At 34.4% G+C, this 21,742-nt stretch overlaps 1 protein-coding gene across 1 annotated transcript; it reads right to left on the bottom strand.

The window, feature by feature from the left end:
* Positions 1-9,913: 9,913 nt before the first annotated feature.
* On the bottom strand, positions 9,914-21,187 carry LOC104238004 (BRCT domain-containing protein At4g02110-like). The gene is made up of 10 exons (XM_009792260.2): positions 20,873-21,187; positions 18,398-18,487; positions 18,123-18,227; positions 17,420-17,521; positions 17,215-17,299; positions 15,146-15,215; positions 15,010-15,054; positions 11,574-14,423; positions 11,278-11,494; positions 9,914-10,700 (listed from the first exon to the last, which is right to left on the bottom strand). Exons 1-10 carry the CDS (start codon positions 20,972-20,974, stop codon positions 10,134-10,136), a joined length of 4,233 nt encoding a protein of 1,410 aa, XP_009790562.1. The 5' UTR covers positions 20,975-21,187; the 3' UTR covers positions 9,914-10,133.
* Between the last annotated feature and the right edge of the window lie 555 nt (positions 21,188-21,742).

The following is a 21,742-nucleotide window of genomic DNA, read 5'->3' as shown; positions in this document are numbered from 1 at the left end:
GTAAAAGAATACAAAAAGTAGGAGGAAATTTTTTTGTTTGTTTCCAACAAGAAAACTTCACGTTTTGTGTGATATTTTTGTTCTTTGTCCTTGTTTAATCATTAAGACCAATTTTACCTTTATTTTTCTTTCATATGATTTATTTGTTTTTTGAAAAATTAAATCATAAGTATTTTCTTAGAAGCTTGGTTGTTAAATTCGTTAAAATTTACTACGGCATTAGGTTTTGAAATAATAATTATTGTTGAAAAATATAGTAATCATTAATTTGTGATAAAAAATTAATTATCATAATTTAATTTACAGAAATACCTAAATCATTGCATATGTTAAAATAAATAAATGGAAAAGGACTTTTATTTTTTGGTAAAAAAGAAACCAATATTATTACTAAGAAAGTTTATTACATAATTTAACTTTATAAAACATGAATTAGTTACTACTAAATTCATCTTATAGCTAATAGGATTTTTTATAATATATAATTGATTATGTCACTAAGTAGGATTAGCAATGAATTTTATTATTTAATTACATAATTTATCTATCGCTAATTTTTCTTCTCTTTGTAGATAACTTGTCTTAGAATACATGGTACCTAGACGACTACTTTGATACGAAATTAATGTAAAAGAACGAGATACATAATAACATCAAACTTTCAAGATTATCTTGGTTGTTGTCATGCTTAGATAGGCTATCCGTTACTTTTTTCGACTAAGTATGCTCAATATTTATCATATTCAAGAGCTTATATTTTTAAAAATCTTATTTTCAGGGGCATATGTTTTTTTTTATAATTTTGTACGCATCAATAAAAGGTACAGGCATCGCGCGTATCCTGGCACGAAGCCTCTTAGCGGAATGTCATTCGCCTTTTTTACCCTTTAAAAATAAATGTTATATTGATTATAATTAAAATTTAATTATTCTACTAATATTTAATACTTTAAAATCAACTAAATGTTGGTCAAAAACTCCTAAATTTTAGGAATTTAAAACCAAATAAAAATTTACTTATAAATCCTTACCTTAAATAAATTGTGTAAAGTAATTATAACTTTTTCTTATGATTAATTATTAGACAAAGTGTATATAAACGTGTTAGAAATCTACTAATAAAATTTTAGATCTAATTTTAAGTCTTCAAAAATTAAAGATTATTAATAATATGTAAACCAAACTTACAATATATTAGGTCGAGTATGAAAATATATATAAATAAGTTTAATATGATATGCTTACGTTTTGAAAATAATAGTAGTATTTTAATTTAAAGTAATAAGTACTTTAATGTACTTTGAGTTAATTATTATTTGACTAAGTTGAATACATATTGAAAATTTATACACATATTAAATTACAAATCCAATTACAATACTCGAAAAGTAAAACATAGATAAGATAAATTTATATATTGAAATTAATGAAAATAAATTAGAAACATTTAGTCATAAGTAATTTAAGGTAGTAGTTAAAACAGAAAAAATAAAACATAGACACCTTTTTTTTTGGTCAAAAAAACAGACATTAAAATGTATAAATTGATATTCCTTATTGAAATAGCTATACAAAATCAATATCTTTTGTTAAAATAAATTTACACATTTATTTTAATTCAAAAAAAATATTTATATAAATTTTTAAAAGTTTTATACTCATTTAGATAGGTTACACGCGCAACGCGCGTACCATAAGACTAGTATAATAAATAGCACGTATGTGTTACGTGGTTTGTTTTGGTTACGCTTGCACATCACATATTATATTAATCAGCGGCAAAACTAGAAATTTCTTTCAATATTTTCGAACCTGAAGTAAAAAAAAAAAATCCGACAAAGTTGTTCAATATATGTTATATACCTTTAAAAGCTAATATTTACCTATATATACAATGTAATTTTTCGACGAAGGATGATTAATTGACCACCCTTACAAGAGTGTAGCTTCACCCCCGATGATATTAATTATTTAAAACATTAAAATTAATTATCTTTTCATTTCACTTTATATGATTATTGTCCAGAGAGTCAAATAATTTTTTCTTTAACCACAACCTTTTTCACAATAATGTCCAAATTGAGTAATAATTAGTGTATACAAGTGAAATTCGGGATAACGCACACCCCGATTTTTCGGTGAATAAAACGGAGTGAGGGGATAAATGTACGAGATCGAAATCGAAGCTGGAAATTCTTTGTATCGAGGCCCGTGAAAAGTGACGAAGTACTCGCCATCGGGCCTGATGAAATGACGCACCCCGGACTCGGGACGAGTTCTAAGACCTTGGAAAGCACAATGAACGATTATACACGACAGATATAGGGCCATAATATTCGCAACCAACCGGATATCACGGCACGGATTTCGCTCGATGACGGTCATGAATCATTAATTGATGAGTATGAAAGATTTTTATTAGGGATGAAGCTCTCCTACTATATAAGGGAAAGCTTTTCTTTAATAAGACACATTGTAACATGCAAATCAAGGCAATACAAATACATTTTCTGTTTTCTAGCTACTGCACGAGTTCTTTTTTAACTGTTTGTTCTTCATCCATAATTGAGTTCGAATCAAGGATCCGATCGAGGGCAAAATCACTGTTCAAACTAGGTTCAGGCTAGGCTGTGACATTGCCACTGGTTTGATCATTCATTTTGTCCTTAACTCGTTTACCTGGTATTTCTGATTATTTGTATTGAATCAATCCACATATCCTTAAAACCACGTATAAATTTTAGGGTTTGCCTTTATCCGATTTTAGGGTAAACAATTAGAAATATTAGAGGATTTGCCTTTATATTCCGAACCTTCATTATTTTTAAATCGCAAAGAGTAATACATTGATTAATTAGGAATTAAGTAGAATCAATTATAAATAACCACTATAAATTATGAAGGGGTTGTTAGTTGTAGGCTTCCATTTTCTAGACATGTTGGACTCCAAGGAGGCATAATTATTCGTTCGATGCGTATGCTCCAAAAGATTCTCTTATCAAATGGAGTATTAATTAAGCCTTATAATACAGTATTAATTATAATCGTAATTAGCATTATCGTCATCATTAGTATTTTATTATATCTTTAATTCTGCCTACTGACTCTTGTAATTCTGCAGAGATCATGACTATTGCTTAAATAATTGCCCTCTGCTCTGCGTGGCTTTTCATTAAGAAAATTTAACCAATGAGATTAATGTCTAATCTGATTTCTGAGAGGAGTGCACGTGCTTTCACGTGGAAAGAAGGATGGCCAAAAAGAAATTATATATATATATATATATATATATATATATATATGAGTTTAACTTATATATATTGTTAATGTGGAAAATTTTGACAGATAACTTGTCTTATTTTCAAGATTAGAAATTTTATATTTTATAAAAGCTTATGTGTAAATATCTATTGGTTGATCTGTAATATTAAAAAAATACATTATATTGATGATAAAATAGAAATTTTATGTTTTTTAATAAAATAGATAATTTTTCAAGTTGCAAGTGGATTATGTAGAAAAACAGAAATATTTTATGTCAATCTAAAGGGAGGGATCGAAGGGGGATTTGCTATTTTGTTTCTCGTGATCCAATGGATCATAGTATAAAAGTTGATTTTTTTATGTTCTAGTAATTTTCATGTGGCATTAACTTGACCCTAATATTATTGAATATAATTCACAAGCTTTAAATTATAATTTCGTCTCAGGGAGAAGGATTTATTTTTATGATTTATTTTCTCGTGATCCAATTAATAGATCAACCGTGACAGGGGCGGATCCAGCTTACGACCTACAGGTTCATGTGAACCCAGTAGCTTTTGTCCAAATAGTATAAATGTGTTCAAAAAATTCACTAAATATCTTTAAATATTTTAATGTGAACCCAGTTACTATTGAAAATCTACCTCTGACCGTGAGCCCGTTATCATTATATTGAAAAAATTAAAATTGTCAATATTTTTTCACATGGAAGCCGTACGGTAGCTGTTGCATGCATGTAGGAGGATTCAATAGCTTTGACCGCAAGAAACTATTACTAGTAAATCATCATTTGCCACTCCATTAAATTATAATCCAAAATAGATTTATAGAATTGAACTTTAATTCAAATGCCAAAAAAGAGAAAACTAGCTCTCCACACTTTTTGGCAAAAATCAAAGCCAAATATTTTACTGGTAGACGATTGTGTTTTTCACAGAATTTTTCGTTACTCATATTAATTTTCTCACTTACAATAATTTCAGGGAATTGTGGAGATCGAGCATTAATGTTGTAGGTTAGGGAATTGCGATGTCTTTTTTACAGCGCACTAGAGTGAGACTAGCCAGTTAGGAATTAGTCTTAGGATGCTATTGATCAACTACTGATGATGGGCTTTATCTTCTGTGTATTAATACCTTACATCCTTCTCGTATTTCCTATATCTCTTATATTGCTGTTACTTTGTTTTTTATGGTATTTATGTTATGTTATGGATTTTATGGTACTTTATGTTGTTCTATTATGAGTCTATTGATAGTACTAATATAGTGTCTCTTGTTGCCTCTTTGAGCCGAGGGTCTCCTGGAAACAGCCTCTCTGCCCCTCGGGGTAGAGGTAAGGTCTGCGTACATATTACCTTCCCCAGACCCCACTTGTGGGATTACACTAGGTTGTTGTTGTTGTTGTTGTTGTTGTTGTTGTACTTACAATAATTTCAGGTCTTACCACAAAAAATCTTCCTCGATTGATAAAATATTTCACTAATATATATACTAATACTTAATAAAGCAACAACAACAACGACTCAGTATAATCCCACGAGTGGGGCCTGGGAAGGGTAATAAAGCAACTTTCAAAATTTCGTCACTTCGACAAATTACCTAGTTCTAATACATTTGTTAATTTTTGCTCTATTAGATGACCAAGTAGTGTTGTAGATTCCGAGTATTTAAAATTTTCAAGATGAAAACTATTGAGCCTACTATGCTGGTATAGTTGTGAAAATTGAAAATGGAATCTTGGATTATATATCCTTACCGAATTAAGTTATAAACATTATAAAAAAAATTATACTATTAATGTAATTTAACACGTATTAATATTTTTGTTTTATTTTTCGAGTTATCATAATATGGTATATATTTGTTATAAACAGTTAGCAATATCACTCTTTTTCCTTTGACTTCTTTTAATGGAGAAATTAAAACACTGGTAACTATTTTTATATTAGCTATTGGTGTAATTTAACATGCACTAATGTTTCTATTTTATCAGATCGTATTTATTATAAACCGTTAGGAGTATCTGTTATTGCAGGAATGCAGGTACTTGTGATATATATATATATAGTGACGGAGCCACCTTATAGGAAGGGGTGTCAAATTGACACCCCTGTGCGGGAAAAATATATTGTGTAGGTAGGTAAAAAAATAAATTATACTCCCTCCGTTTCAATTTATGTGAACCTCTTTCCTTTTTAGTCCGTGCCAAAAAGAATGACCTCTTTCCTTATTTGGAAACAATTTATCTTTATGCAATGATTTATAGCCACATAAAATATATGTGTTTCATTTTACACCACAAGTTCAAAAGTCTTCTTTCTTTTCTTAAACTCCGTGTCCAGTCAAATGAGTTCACATAAATTGAAACGGAGAGAGTATGTATATATATATATTATATATTGACTTCCCTTAATTTTCTGGTATGTTTACTTTTATATATTTTGACACCCCTTAATGAAAATTTTGGCTCCGTCACTTATATATATATATATATATATATATATATATATATATATATATATATATATATATATTGCTACAGCTGACAATTGATTTATGATGTAACAAAATAACTAATTAGTACGTACTCTCCTTTTGTTGTTTTTTATACTTTTTTTAATGGTGAAAAACACAAATTTTCATTTAAGTTTTTCTCTTAGAGATGCATTATCGGTATTAATATAGTATATTGATAATTTATATTGATAATTCTGATAAGTATTTTTGGAAAAGTGAGCAAATGGCATCTCAATGCTTGGGTGTCAGTTTGTACGTCTGACTCTGATAATAATCAGTTGGAAATGCCTTACAATTTTCAAATTATCTCATTCTAGGAGGCCGTAACTAATAATGGCGGCCTCATTAAATATTGAAATATACTCATTTTTTGCTCCCATTCGGTGTCAGATATTTGCATTAGGGTTCCGACTAATCTGGAATCGTCTCGTGTAAAGCTCGTTAAAGTGGGAAATGCTTCTACCAGAATTTTTTATATTTCCCTCGAGCACGAAACCACTAACTAAGAATAAAGGGTTCTTGTTCATCTCACCACAATCTTTAGCGTAAAAATCTTTATTAAATTTAGAACGGATCATAAAAAGTTTATATATATATATATATATATATCCTTTTTTTTTTCTTGCGTTTTTTTTTCTTGCGTTTTTGGTTTTCTGGTTTTAATGTGATACATACTTCTTTACTGCTCATTCCGCTATCCACAATGCTTGGAAAATGAGAAAGTAAAATTGGTAGAATATCATCATAGTATGCTCTTTAGTCGCCATGAATAGTCTTTTGTGACGACTTTTTCACAATTTTGTGATGATTTTAATTGCCTCAAAAATACTCATTTGTAGATCTTGGGCATGGGACATCAACTATATCTTTCTAATTTTTAAATGATGGCGTAGATCCTACCACTTCCTTATGAATTTATCTTGAATCGAGTATTTTTTGGCTATATAGTAAAAAACCGAAAGCTTGGAGCAATTTCTTTTCTCCAAAGTTGGTTATGAATTTATACAAATTTTAGAAGATTGTTAATGATGGATTATACAAACTTAACGCATAATATGAATAATGATTAAATTAAAAAGGCAACAACAACAACAACAACAACAACAACAACAACAACAACCCAGTATAATCCTACTTAGTGGGGTCTGGGGAGGGTAGTGTGTACGCAGACCTTACCCCTACCCTAGGGTAGAGAGACTGTTTCCAAATAGACCTCCGGCATCCTTCCCTCCAAGAACTTCTCACCTTGCTCTTGGGGAGACTCGAACTCACAACCTCTCGGTTGAAAGTGGGGGTCGCTTACCATCGTAGAAAAACATGGCCTAATTATATAATAATAGCAAATTAAAGTTAAGGTATTAAAATTTTCATAATTCCCTGGCACTGTCTTGCAATAATGCAACCATTGGACAGCGAGAGCTAGCAAGAAAAAAGAGAGTCACGTGAAACCCATAAAGAATAGTGTTAGTGTTATCTTTATCTATCTATCTGGAAATGTGAGTGACCACTAAGGAAAGTATTAACGAATCTATATGATCACCAAAAAATTTAAAAAAAAGTTTCTACATTGAGTGAGTGTTGGTAATTAATGGCGAATACAGGATTTTTACTAAGGAAATTTCGAGAAATAATTTTCTCCGTCTGCCCCCTTAGCTCCGCCCATGACTATAATTAGTATGAGTTCAACAACTCTTAGCATTAGTATGAGTTCGTTGACCGCGTATAAGATTCAGGTGTAAAGAATCCTCGAGGTGACTGCAATAAGCAGAAATCTCATTCACGGGCCTAAACGACGAGCAAACACTCTCGAATGTAAGAACTAGGGATCACCCAATGGATGGATGAGCTCAAAGGGGAGAGGGAGGCAGTTCCGCTTTTAGAGATCTAAACCAAGAAGACTACAAACACCTCAACTATGAACAACTTTGTTCAAATACCAATGAAGAAAGATTAAATATTAAAATATGAATAAGGGTAAAGTAGTCAAAATTCCATTTTAATTAATTTTTCTTAAGGGGCGTGTACAAAAAAATTATGACACATAATATGAGACGGAAGGAGTACCTAATTGATAACAATTCTGAATGAATATTTTAGGTCCAACTAATCCATCAAATTTTGTTAAGGCAATTCTTACTTGTTCAGGGGTGTAGGAAAAACAAGCTTTTACATCTTAGAGCCCGTTTGGATTGGCTTGTTTTAAGTATTTTTAAGCCAAAATAGTTTTTAAGTGTATTTTGTAGTGTTTGGATAAAGTAAAAAAATAATTTTAAACACTTGTTTTTAAGCTAAAATGACAAAAACAAGCCAAAAGCAAAAAACTAGAATTCCTAACTTATGGCTTAAAAGTCACTTAAAACAAGCCCATCCAAACGGGCTCTTAGTATGTTATTACCTTATTATTTAGTACTCCCTCTGTTTCAATTTATGTGAACCTATTTTCTTTTTGGTCCGTGCCAAAAAGAATGATCACTTTCCTTATTTGGAAACAATTTACTTTTATGCAATGATTTATAGCCACACAAAATATATGTGCCTCATTTTACACCACAAATTCAAAAATCTTCTCTATTTTCTTAAACTTTGTGCTCAGTCAAATGAGTTCACATAAATTAAAACGGAGGGAGTATGTACTTCCAAGTCTGACACTGAAAGCATGTAAAAATATAGTAAATTAATTCCCCAATCTCTATGTTGTTTCCCTTTCTTTCTAGCCTTTTATTTTATGGAAACTCTTAATGTCTATTTTGTCAAGAAAATAATATCCATATAACGAGGTAAAAGCATGATAATATTGATCAATAGATCTTTAATTGGGGATATGACATAGGTTCATGGGATCATATTTAATATTGTAATTAAGATCATACTCTTGAGGATATTTAAGAAAGAAAAACTAGTAATCTCTTAAGGCGAAAGTGAAGGTATAAACAATTTAGCACAAATTCTTATGAGATACTCCCTCCGTCTCATATTATCAGTTGTGGTTACTAAAAATAGTTATCTCAAATTATTTGTCATTTTAGAAGTTCAAGACAAAATTGATTATCTTTTTCTTTTTTACCTTAGTAATAATTATCCTTGAAGATAACAAACATCTAACTTTGTTCAAATACCAACGAAGAAAGATTAAATATTAAGATATGAATAAGGGTAAAGTAGTCAAAATATCATCCTAATTACTCTTTTTTAACGGACGCGTATAAGAGAATCATGACAGATAATATGAGACGGAGGGAGTAGCAGTGAGTAGTAATGACTTTGGAGTTTGGAATTGGGAGCTTGGATGCATCCAATCCACATGCCAGTTATCTTTCTGCATCTCACAAGCTGATTGAGTTTAAGACATTAGACGAATATGTTCCAAGATATTTGAAGTTTTCGAGAGAAAAAAAAAAAAGGAAAAGCATTGCTACTTGTTCCAAATTCACACCTTAATTAATTGACATGGTTAAGAGACAGATAAAGGATGTGAAAAAACCTTAAAGTAAGGATAGATAATATAGACAAGAGGTAGTAATTTTGTAGAGTGAAAAAATGATGTATATGTCCATATTTTGATGGTTGAGTGACAAAGGAGAAGAGAGAGATAGCATCCTTACTGACTAACAAGGGGAATAGAATCTCAATGTATGGTCGTAATTTAGACATAAGTACTTGAGTGTTAGCAAACCAAATGCATGCTCCCGCAAAGCTTCCCTGGCAAAGGCGAATTCGGGATTTGAAGTTTATGGGTTTCTGTCGCAATCTCAAATTTATATACAATAATAATAACTAGGTTCACTGTTAGATATTTACTGATACTTAGTAAAAATTTTAATAAAAAATACATGATCCACGCAAAAGTTACTAGGTTCTTGAGAACCCATATACTATACTCTAGATACGCCCTTGTTCCCCGGTTCGTATTTTCTTCCAGGAACAAGATTGTTCAGATGGGTATTTTTGTGTAATGATAGAGAAATGGTGTAATGAACAATTCAAAGTATGGAAGATTGCACAATATGCAGAATGTCAACTGTCACAAAAGACAGTGTTGGCTTAAATATTATGGTTACAGATTCAAACATGAAGGGGATGAATTCATAGGGCAAATGTGACAGTCTTGGCCCTGCATTGAAGATTTCAGGTTGTCCAAGAACCTTCAGAAGCTGATTAAAACTAAAACTTTACTTGTTATAACAACTAAAAATAAAAATAAATAAAAAGGCAGCGAGCTGCTACAAAAGGAAAGAAATGGCTATCGTACCTACTTATCAAACTTATCCTGAACTAATAGTTATTTTTGTACAATTCACTAATCTAAATATACCAAACTTATTATACAGACCTAAACCAAAAGGCAGAATATCACTTCTTCCTCTTGGAAGTAGAGGTCCCCTTTTTGGACTTCCTTTTGATGCTTGTGTTGCTTCTATTCTTGCTACATTCTGGGCAAAACCAGTCTTCCTCTGGTACACATTCAAGGGGAGGATCACAGCAATCTACGTGCATGCCAATGCCACATCCGTGAGAGGCACTTTCGTCACCACAGATCAGCATTACTTCCTCCCTGTCAGGCGACCCGCATACTTGGCATGCTAAATCATTCTTATCGTCATTCGACCGTACCATCTCCTCAACAATCTCTTCCAAGCGATTGACATGTTTTTGCAGCGCCCTTTCTGCCCAAGCATGAGTGTTGTATTGTACATAATTGTTGAGGGGATAACCAGGTTTGCACACATAAGTCACCAAGTAATCAGGCAACACACAAGGTATCTCATGCCTTAAGAATTCTTGCACCCACTTGTCACAACGTGGCATCACCTCACTAACAATGGCAAAGTCAACACCTGACTCAAGGAAGCGACTGTATGGAGGAGCAGTTGCTAATATAATGCCATCTCCAGCCTTGACTGCTCGCTTCAATGTTTCCTGATTCAACAAAAAGAGAGCATCTTGAAACCAGCTGGAGATACAGACGAAGTGCAATCCGAGGAAATTTAATGTTCAAGATATCACTTGTATTTGGAATGCAGTAAAACTGTTTCCATGAAAAACACTTTCCACCAAAAATGCTTCATCTTAGGAAATCATTTCCAGATCATTTTCCAATTTTGGTCGGGTATAAAAGTATGCCACATTAAGATCATATAAGGTGTAGGATAAAAATATAGAAATAGTGTTTTGGTGGTAATTCTTTAGTACTAAAAATTGACTATAATGTCTACGTGTTGATTGAAACAACTGATATAGAGTAAGAGTTATGCTTTCTAATAAAAAAGTTGAAGGAAGTTATGCTTTGTAAGGACTTGGGTTGGGGGGGATCCCATAATGCAAGGAGGAAACCAAACACTTGAAATGATTTCATCAAAGAATTTCCTGAAAATATTTTGTCATCATTAAAAACACAATGTAAAAGGAGTTCACGGCAGAGAGAGAATCTTGCAAATTGGCAACATAGGAACTCAATCTTCAAGAAACCTACACAACAAACACCAAATTACCATACCAATGGTGGTACAATGCAGTCTCCATATATGATTATCCTCATCCCATATAATGCGCCATGTCCAGTCCTCTCCCTCAGAAGTCTCCACTTTCTTGGGGCCTCTAAGTTGATAGCTAAGTCTTCAGTCAATCCCTTTTTGTGCCATTCATATGGCTCCTCATCTAAGAATTTTCCAGCCTCGACACAAGCAGTTAAATAATCCGTTTTGAGGATCCACCTGTAAAAATCAGAAAATACTAAACAATGTGTTTACTTTTGATAAAGGACATAACTTAGGGATGTAAAATTAGCCATACCTTCCAGAGGATGCAGCAGCAAAAAACTTCTCTGTTCTTCGCAATGGAGCAGGGACAATGAAATCTGTTGCCTGATATGACCACTGGTGAGAATCTCTGCACACTTTTCCTTTCAATCGCTTGATAACTTGCTGAAACTCCTTTCTTTGTAGCCGATGCCCACTAACTATAAACCACCTTGGCTCACTTTGTACTTTTGTAACCTGCACTGAGCGAAGTTTTTTGTCGTAAGGAGAACTTCTGTCAGCCCCATGTTTAGCATGACTCGCGTTCTGGCCTCCCACATCAGGTATATTCTCCTTTTCCACATCCATGGATCTCTCAGATTGATGCTCTGTTGCAATTACTGTGGTTTTACCTGTTTCAGATGGAGGCCCTTTTCCCTTTTTTGCATTTGCCTTATCAGGTCTGCACTTCTTCCTTTCTGCACCTTCTGTAGAAACCGCAACTCTTTTAGTAGCTAGGTTAGTTTTCTTGCTATTCTTCATCAGATGTTTTGGACCTTTGGAAACTTTCTCCTCTGAAGCTTCCACAGAAGTTGATTCACTTAACTTGGTTTTCTTGCCAGAAAGAGTCTTTGGAGTATCAGATGTGTTGTTTTCAATACTTTGTGTCTTTGCAACATCAGTATCCTTCATATCATTCTGATTTACAACATTATTCACATTTAACCTCTTCTCCATTGATCGAAGCCTAGAATGCTGCGCTTCAGTATCAGAAGACTTCTCTCTTAGAACATTTAACTCCTCATCTTCTTGATCCTCTGGAGCCTCAGTATCATCATTTATCGATTCAGTAGTTTTGGCAGTTTCTTTTTCAGAATCCAAAATTTTATTTCTCTCAATCTCTTTGCTCAAATCTGCAGGCAGAACCTCACCCTTTTTAGATGGAGACCCTTTTGCCTTTTTTGCATCTGCCTTCTTTCCATCAGTTCTGCACTTCTTCCCTTCTACTCCTTCTGTAGAAACCAGAGCTCTTTTAGTTGCAACATTAGTTTTCTTGCTATTCTTCATCAGATAATTTGGGCCACTGGAAACTTTCTCCACTGAAGCTTTCCCCACATAAGTTGATTCACTTAACTTGGTCTTCTTGTCAGAAAGAATCTTTTGAGTTTCAGATTTGTTGTTTTCAGTACTTTGGCTCTTTGCAACATCAGTATCCCTCATATCATCCTGATTTACCACCTTGTTCACATTTAATTTCTTCTCCATTGATCGAAGCCTAGAACGTTGCGCTTCAGTATCAGTAGACTTCTCTTTTAAAACGTTTAACTCCTCATCGTCTTGGTCCTCAGGAGCCTCAGTATCATCATTTATGGATTCATTTGTTTTGGCAGTTTCTTTTTCAGAATTCAAAAATTTATTTCTCTCATTCTCTTTGCTTGAATCTGCATTATTTGCAGGGAGAGCCTCACCATTTGTAGAGTTTAAGTTATTTTGATGCTCTGTCTCCTCTCTTCCGCCGCCACTGGAAGCAGCTGAATCAGACATCAGAGCAGTCTTGTTAATGGATAAAGACCCTTTCTGATTCCTATCATCCCCTCTACGGAAACTTTGTCTAGATCCCAGTGTCTTCTTGGAAAGCGATCGTTTCTTCATTGGTTTAGACCCTGACATCGAATCATCTCCAGCCTTGTTAAACTCAGCCAGCACATTAGACTTCAGGGTATCTCTTCTTTCATTAACTGGAGAAGGGACATCATGCAGTTCATCTAATGGCCCATTAACATCAGAGGTGGGTATCTTCTTGGAAAGCGATGTTTTCCTCAATGGCTTAGACCCTGACACTGAATCATCTCCAGCTTTATCGAACCCCGCCAGCACATTAAACTTCAGGGTATCTCTTCTTTCAGTAACAGGAGATAGGACATCATATAGTTCATCCAATGGCCCATTAACATCAACAGTGCCATGACTATTCCCTTTTGACTCCATGATCCTAAAAGTGCCACTTTGAGGTTCATCCTCATCACACCCTCGCTGAGTGCTTAGTGTCACAGGATTGGAAATGGTAGAATCATGATAAGTATGAAGAGTTACACCATTGTCATAGTGAGGGGCAGTGTTCCTAGATGATAGATGACAGCCTATTTTGCGTGGACTATGTAACTTTGACGTGTGTACTAACTGCTCAGTACGATTTGCCGTCAAGTAACCATCTTGTATGCTTTCTGGATTATTACTAGTCCTTGATGACTGGAAGCTACTATCTGAAATGCCCAACGGCCTTTTCTCGGGCAGTCTACTGCTTTGACCCTTCCCAGGAAATGACAAGTTCTTTGAAGTTTTTGCACCTAACTCACTTTTCTCTTGATCCCTCTCTGAGGACAGGTTAAGGAAATCAAATTCTGTACCTGCTTCAGCAGTAGCAGGACTTCCTGCGTAAGTCTTAATTTGTTCTGAGGTCATGGGAAGGTTGAATTTCCTTGGGATTTCTCGGGACGAACAAGAATGAGGGGATTTCCTGGCACTACTTGAAACAAAAACAAAATCACTTCCATTTTGTTCAATGCTAGATGGCAGCTCTTCCTTTGTCCTACACAAGTTGGTATTAAGCATCTTAGTATCCCTGTTGGGAGATTCTTCAAAGGCTGGAACCTGATGAGATTTTGACTGCTTCGAAGCAGATAACGATAGCTCCTTAGTGTTTCCCAGACCTGACAAACCTCTAAATGTGCGTAAGTCTGAAGTGTTTGTAGAGGCTTCCTGCTTCACAAGGAATTGATTAGGACTTTTTGAATGATCAGGACCCATGATAGCTATTTTCTCTCCATGCCTATTTGCAGCAATGCCCTCATTTTCTTCTTCAGAATCTTTGGCTTCAGCTTCCATCATCATCAACTCATACCCACTTGAGGCCAGAAAAAGAAGTGCATACATGAGCACACTATTATTTGCTAGTTAATTTGTTTGACAAGTAAACCCCATTGAGGGGTAAAGTATATGCATATTATGCCTGAGCCAAATGAAATTAACTCTTACTTATTAGGAAGTGAGCAAACACACTATACTTTTTATTTTGAAAGATGATGTCTACACAGTTCTTTGAGTTTGGGCTTGAAACTCATCTTTTGTCTAGCACAGAAGCTACCACAACTCTGAAAAATAAAATAACTTAAGCATGCCGAAATATGCATGCATTATGTAATTTATACACAACATGAAGAGTGAAGTTCTGCTCATCTTTTGTTGCTTGACAAGGTTGCTTGAAAATGGTTCCCTATAATATTGACAACTTCAATACACACACACTCAATTTTTAAAACAGGACTTCACAATATCTCAATACTTCAAATGTTTCAAATTCTGCAATATAAAGGCAATATATTAGGAGTTATATAGCCAGTCACTACCAGCACAAACGAAAATATCCTCCTGTAGAAAGGAAAAGCTACTTCACATTCACATAAAAAAGCGGGAAAATGGCAATGACGCACCTCTTATCATAATCATCCTCTGGAAGGATTTCCCAAGACCTTAAACTGCATAGTAAAGCATGAAATAAAAATATGCATTTTAGCAGCTTAAAAGTAGGAAATCAGTAATTTCTGAAAAAATAAAGTTTGTGCATACCAATCCTCCAACCAGTGGTGATTAACAAGCTTTATCGTCTTCGTTTTCTTGGCAAGCTCATATTTATCCCCTATTAAATGTGATAAGCTCAATTAGGATAGATACACAGTTGTAAGCGCACACCATAGCAGGCATGGCAAAAGTGAAAATCAAATGGTATTTGTTAGTAGCTTTCTTCCTTATCCTCATTTAATAAATACAGAGAATTTAAGACATAACTAGCATCACAGGAATTTATCGCTAGTCAAGGTACTTGGCAGTGTGTGAGAACATATCACATAGTAAACTAACAAAAGAAAAGAAAGACGATACAATGAAAAGTTAGCTCAGACACTATTGTAGCACATCCCTTTTTTTCCTTTACTCTTTCCATCTCATTATATGAGATGGTGTTTAATTTGATAGAAAATATAATGTCATTTAACTTATCAAGTATATTAGCGAAGGAGGAAGATAATATATTGATAGAGGTCTATGCACCGATTATAAGGTTATCCCCAGAGGTGGATCCAGGATGCCAAGAAGATGGTTGCACTATTATAAAGAGGTGAATCAAAAATTTATATTTGACAGGTTTAACCTTAATTAAGTTCTTACCATGACTTTATTAGCATTTAGAAATTATACAATTAAAATTAAATTTTTTTCTTGTAATTTTAGTGATTTGTAACATGTATATTCATACTCCATATCAAAAATATTGGGATCATTGAAGCATGCTACATCATACACTGCTATTAATTTTAATTAAACAAATTTTGGTGATGATAAAGGGAGATCAAAGATTTCAATGTGTTAGATTTGGGATTTCGGATGAATAAATCAAATAAAAAGAAAGAAAAAGAAGAAAATACTTAATTAAAACACAAGAGGGGATACTAGACATAACAATTGAACCTCTAACTTCACTTGTAAAGGTGCATTAAAAATTATTACACCATAGAACTCTTTGAGCTTGGGTACAAACATATATATTTAAGCATATTTTAAAAAATATATATATAATAACTATATATGATATAGAGAGAGAGGAGCATAGGAGCATGTGACCCATGCTCCAATACATAGATATGCCCCTGGTTATCCCGGGTGAGAGCCTCACAACGCAACAAAAGCTATTGGTTATGGACTTAAAGGTCATTTGGTAGAGTGCATTAGCTTTGTGTATTAGTAATATCTTGTTTGGTACACTTTTTCAACCTATGTATAACTAATACAAGCATTAGTTACACACCCTATTTGGTATTATCCTATGTATACCTAATATATAGCAAACCATGGTATTTGCAATACTAAGGTTATTAACACATGCATAAGCTTAATTAAAGATAAAATTGCCCCTTCAAATTTTATGCTTAATTAAAATTCTTTTTCACATTTATAATGAATCTCTATTATTCTTAGATCACAGTATATTGATTAAGAGTTGTATATTTGTACTACTTTAAGGACTACCTTTTTTTTCTTTCTTTAAATGCTAAATAAGGTAACAGCAACTTTCATTTTGCAAATGCAGATCATATTCCTTGATTATATGCTATGGTACCCCGACCATCAGTTTGCTTTGAGTACCCGCATCAAATACATAATCATGACCGACATTTCTCCCAAGGTCAAGCTTTCTAGGTAACATTACTCTGACAACGTAATAATAGATTTCATTACTAGCATCAAGAAGATGCATAAACTCACAAAAGGTACGTAAGCAAAAACTTAGCTAGCAGCATTACATAAAAAACTATACCAGAACCAGTAAGCTAACAAAGTTCAAAAAAATTTCAGGGGAATCTACAGGAAGTGTTGTTCCAACCACATAGACACATTAAACATCAACTGTAAGCAGCATTAATTTTATATTCAATTGTAAATTGAGGCAAAAGAGAGTATGGGAGAGGAAAAATAAGCCTGCAGCAATACATCGTACCAAATCATGAACATAGAGGAAGTTTGTGCAAAACCATCTGAAACCCCAATTCACCCTCTTTAGGATTATGCAACGAACAAAGACAAGAAATAATGAGATGAATTGCAACCAGCAACATGTTGCAACTGCAAAGAGACATACTTACCCTCAAATTTGTAGCATATGAGATGAGTGACTTTGTTTGCCACCAATGGCTTTGAAAAGTTTGCACCCATCAGGCCCACCATTTTCTAGAAGAAGAGAGAACCAAATATGACATGACAAGCAACAGTTTAGATTCTCCTTTCCAGAGAATATATTTCCCTTGAAAATAAAAAACTTAATGAATAACAGTACTGCATTCTACGAACCATAATATCATCTCGATCTGGCCCCGTATATCCAGTTAAGCAGACCACCAGTGATTTAGCACCCGGGATTCCATTCAAATCCCTTGGAGGTCTGTACATGATCTGAAAGAGAAGTTGTGAATTTTTTACGTTCTCGTTCAAGGGAAAACTCAATTATATTTAATGGGCCTAAGAAAAGTTGACACCAAAGACAATGATGCAATAACTATGAAGGTTTGAGTAGATAGAATTTTAAGGGAGCAAGGGAACAGATAGAAACCAATATATTGATTCATATGGCCACCAAAAACCCAAAATCACAGGCATAAAGCATAAAACTTTATAGAACTCCCTACGCAATATGAGATGTAAAAGAAATACTTGCTCCTGAACTCACTGCATAATTGATCGAGCTAATAGCACTACTACAAAGCAAAAGCCTGCAAACTGAATAGCATTTATACAACAGAACTCAGGAACACAACTTCAAAAGATCCATTCATGCACCAAAGTGGTATTAGAATTTAAAAGAAAGCAATTCACAAAGGGAATTCATATCCACTCTATCATAAAGTAAAATATTCATTTTGCGGGAGAAATTCTTTTAGCCATTATCGTTTAAGCAACATACAGCTGATAAACAAAGGAATTCAACTGAGCATGCATGTGCATGAGCAGACTGTATTTTCCGACAGATAAAGACCGAATTTTCAAATGAACTCACAGAATGGTGATCCAAAGCCATTCCCATGTCATAACTTTGCTCAACCCACAAGCTGGTAACAATTATTTTCCCATCCTGTCGAGCAGCTAAACATATGGGGTCATCCTGCTTCCAGAAAACATTAAGTTATACACCTAGTTCTACTTGTAAAGAATGCTGTTTGAGTTAGGTACAGAATAAGGCCAGTAACAAAGCAACAAGAAACTGCAAAAAAGGTGCCCTAAAAAACAAATGAGGACAATTTTGTTCAAAAATGACTACATGGGCATACTCACATAGACAATACTATCGACAATAAGATGGGTGCAATCTGGTCCATATCCGCTTACATCAACTGCACCACCCTCCAAAAGCTTCGACCGAATCTAGAAAAGGAAAAAGGACAAAAATTTAATGTAGAACTTAGAACAAAGAGAAGAAGAATAACAATTACAACTATAACATAACTACAACTTACAACAACAACCTACCCAGTGCAATCCCACAAGTGGGGTCCAATATAACATCACTACAACTTGAACTTGGAAAATGCAAATATGTCAGTCAACTACCCCTTAACCACGAGCTAGTTTGGGTCAACAATAAGAATCCTCTATATCCATGTCACTGTTCCAAAGATAGTCAAACTATTTTTAATATTGTAACGCATCCTTATCTTTTATCGAAGCTTGAGACCGACTATACTTTGCTAAACTCGTAAGCAAAATTTACTTGGAAATGATAAATCAATCATCTACCACTCAATGCCAAGCTAGTATGGGTCAACAATATGAATCCTCTATATCCATCTCATTATTCAAAAGATTATCAAACTATTTTTAACATTGTACCTCGTCTTCACCTTTTATCTAGACTTGAGACCAACTATAATTTGCTAAGCTCACATCAGCAAAATTTACTTGGAAAATGCAAATGAATCAATCAACTACCCATTACTCCCGAGCTAGTTTGGATCAACAACACAAAACCCTCCATATCCTTGTCACTGTTCAAAAGATCATCAAAATATGTTTAACACATTACCCCATCCTCATCTTTTATCTAGCTGTGGAACTATTATACTTTGTTAAGCTCACATGAGCAAAATTAACTTGGAAAATGCAAATAAGTCAATCAACTATGTCTCAACTCCAAACTACTAGTTAAGATCCATAATATGAATACTCTTTATCCATTTCCCAAGAAAATGACAAAACTGATTCCTCATGTTCGGAAGTAAGTTCAAAGTAGTCTCTTAAATATATTCATAAGCAGTTCTGGTCTTCTGTGTTTGCCAAAAGTGAGGACATTTGGTTTATCTAATAAATTATGTCTATTATCACACAATTTTTACACTGACCATTATTCTATTGCATCCTCATAAATTATCGGGGCTCGAGACCGACTATATTCGGTAAAACTCAAATAGATAGAATTAACTTGAAAAATGCAAATTTGGCGGAAAATTATAAAATTAAAAATTAAACATAGCTTATCAAACTATTTTTAATATTTTACCTACTCATCTTTTATCTAGGCTTGAGAGTGACTATACTTTGCTAAGCAAAATTAACTTGGCAAATGCAATTAAATCAATCAACAACGCCTCACATCCAAAACAGTTAAGACCCACAATATGAATCCTCTATATCCATTTCCCTAGAAAATGACAAAAATGATCCCTTATGTTCGGAAGTAAGCACAAAGTAGTCCCTTAAATATATTCCTGGGCAGTTATGGCCTTCTAAGTTTGTCAAAAGTAAGCAGTTTTAGTTTCCATCAAATATTTAACAAATTTTGATTATTATCAGACTACTTTTCACACTGACCGGGCTCGAGACCGACTAAAAAGGCAGTCCGATGCACTAAGCTCCTGCTACACACGAGGTCCGGAAAAGGACCGGACCGCAAGGGTCTATTGTACGCAGTCTTACCCTACATTTCTGCAAGAAGCTATTTTCACGGCTCGAACCCGTGAACCCATGGTCACATGGCAACAACTTTACCAGTTACGCCAAGGCTCCCCTTCGGGAGCAAGACCGACTATGTTTAGTACGCAGTCTTACCCTACATTTCTGCAAGAAGCTATTTTCACGGCTCGAACCCGTGAACCCATGGTCACATGGCAGCAATTTTACCAGTTACGCCAAGGCTCCCCTTCGGGAGCAAGACCGACTATGTTTAGTACGCAGTCTTACCCTACATTTCTGCAAGAAGCTATTTTCACGGCTCGAACCCGTGAACCCATGGTCACATGGCAGCAATTTTACCAGTTACGCCAAGGCTCCCCTTCGGGAGCAAGACCGACTATGTTTAGTACGCAGTCTTTACCCTACATTTCTGCAAGAAGCTATTTTCACGGCTCGAACCCGTGAACCCATGGTCACATGGCAGCAATTTTACCAGTTACGCCAAGGCTCCCCTTCGGGAGCAAGACCGACTATGTTTAGTACGCAGTCTTAACCTACATTTCTGCAAGAAGCTATTTTCACGGCTCGAACCCGTGAACCCATGGTCACATGGCAACAACTTTACCAGTTACGCCAAGGCTCCCCTTCGGGAGCAAGACCGACTATGTTTAGTACGCAGTCTTACCCTACATTTCTGCAAGAAGCTATTTTCACGGCTCGAACCCGTGAACCCATGGTCACGCCAAGGCTCCCCTTCGGGAGCAAGACCGACTATGTTTAGTAAAACTCAAATAGTCAGAATTAACTTGAAAAATGCAAATTTGGCGGAAAATTATAAAATCAAAATTAAACATAGGGTACCTTCCATTTTCTAAGGGGATCGAATCCGACAAGAACAAATCGAACACCAATGAAAATTTTGGAGCGGTCTTCGTATAACATATCTTGGTTGCCTTCAGTCATTAAACCGGTTTCTCTCCTGCTGAATCTTCTAGAATTTTTCAAATGGAAGGAGTTCAAATATGACGATTTTATAAGAACCCTAGAAATTTGGAAGTGTGTTGAAAAAGCTAAATGTAGCAGAGGTTGGTAGAAGGAGAGATAGAGTGAAGAGTTTATTGAATTGTACAAAGCTTCTCAGGGAAGGAGTCGAAGTCGTCAAAATATTTGGAGGGATTTTGTGTTTTCAATTTTTTTATTTTGGCTTCAGTGGCCTGGGCCTCAAAATGAAACGTATTGGTGGTTACAAGTTTACATATGGGCCAAAAAATCCTACAAATTGCGGGGTAGTCACTTTTTAAAGTGTTATTTATTTTTTATCCATCATTTTTAATGCTTAGTAATAGTAGTCACTAGTCTATTAAAATTAATATAAAAAGATTGTGTTACCTTTCTTCTATCTCTTTCATGTGTTAGGGAGAATTGTGCCGCTGTCTGTTGAGGTTTCAAATAGATCTCCTGCTGTTGACTTTTCGTCATGAGCTTATTAGTTTGTCTCTTTGAATTTTTCCATCTAAAAAGAATCTAATTAAGACAAATTCATAGAACAGTTTTATTACGATATCGAGTCTAAACTTGGATGAACATCTCTCTATATGCTTCCTTTTACACTTAGAATTACTAAACTTCGTACGAGATCTGTATTGTTCTCCACTGATATGCTTTAAATTGCTTTGTTGCACTTAATTAAGTCAAGTTTGCAGATAGTGAGCTTTGTTGCTTCTCAAAACA

The sequence above is a fragment of the Nicotiana sylvestris genome, chromosome 2 (genome assembly GCF_000393655.2).
Source record: "Nicotiana sylvestris chromosome 2, ASM39365v2, whole genome shotgun sequence".
Lineage (NCBI taxonomy): Eukaryota > Viridiplantae > Streptophyta > Magnoliopsida > Solanales > Solanaceae > Nicotiana > Nicotiana sylvestris.
Note: the sequence above shows the minus strand (reverse complement) of the source record. Positions and strands in the feature narration are given on the sequence as shown.

Bases quoted from the DNA above. Each gene is read 5' to 3' on its own strand.
- LOC104238004 (XM_009792260.2), bottom strand. From the start codon at position 20,974: ATGACTGAAGGCAACCAAGATATGTTATACGAAGACCGCTCCAAAATT. The intron at 18,488-20,872 runs GTACCCTATGTT...TTCCTTTTCTAG, and splicing joins ATCCCCTTAGAAAATGGAAG to ATTCGGTCGAAGCTTTTGGA. The intron at 11,495-11,573 runs GTATGGCTAATT...TGATTTTTACAG, and splicing joins GCTGCTGCATCCTCTGGAAG to GTGGATCCTCAAAACGGATT.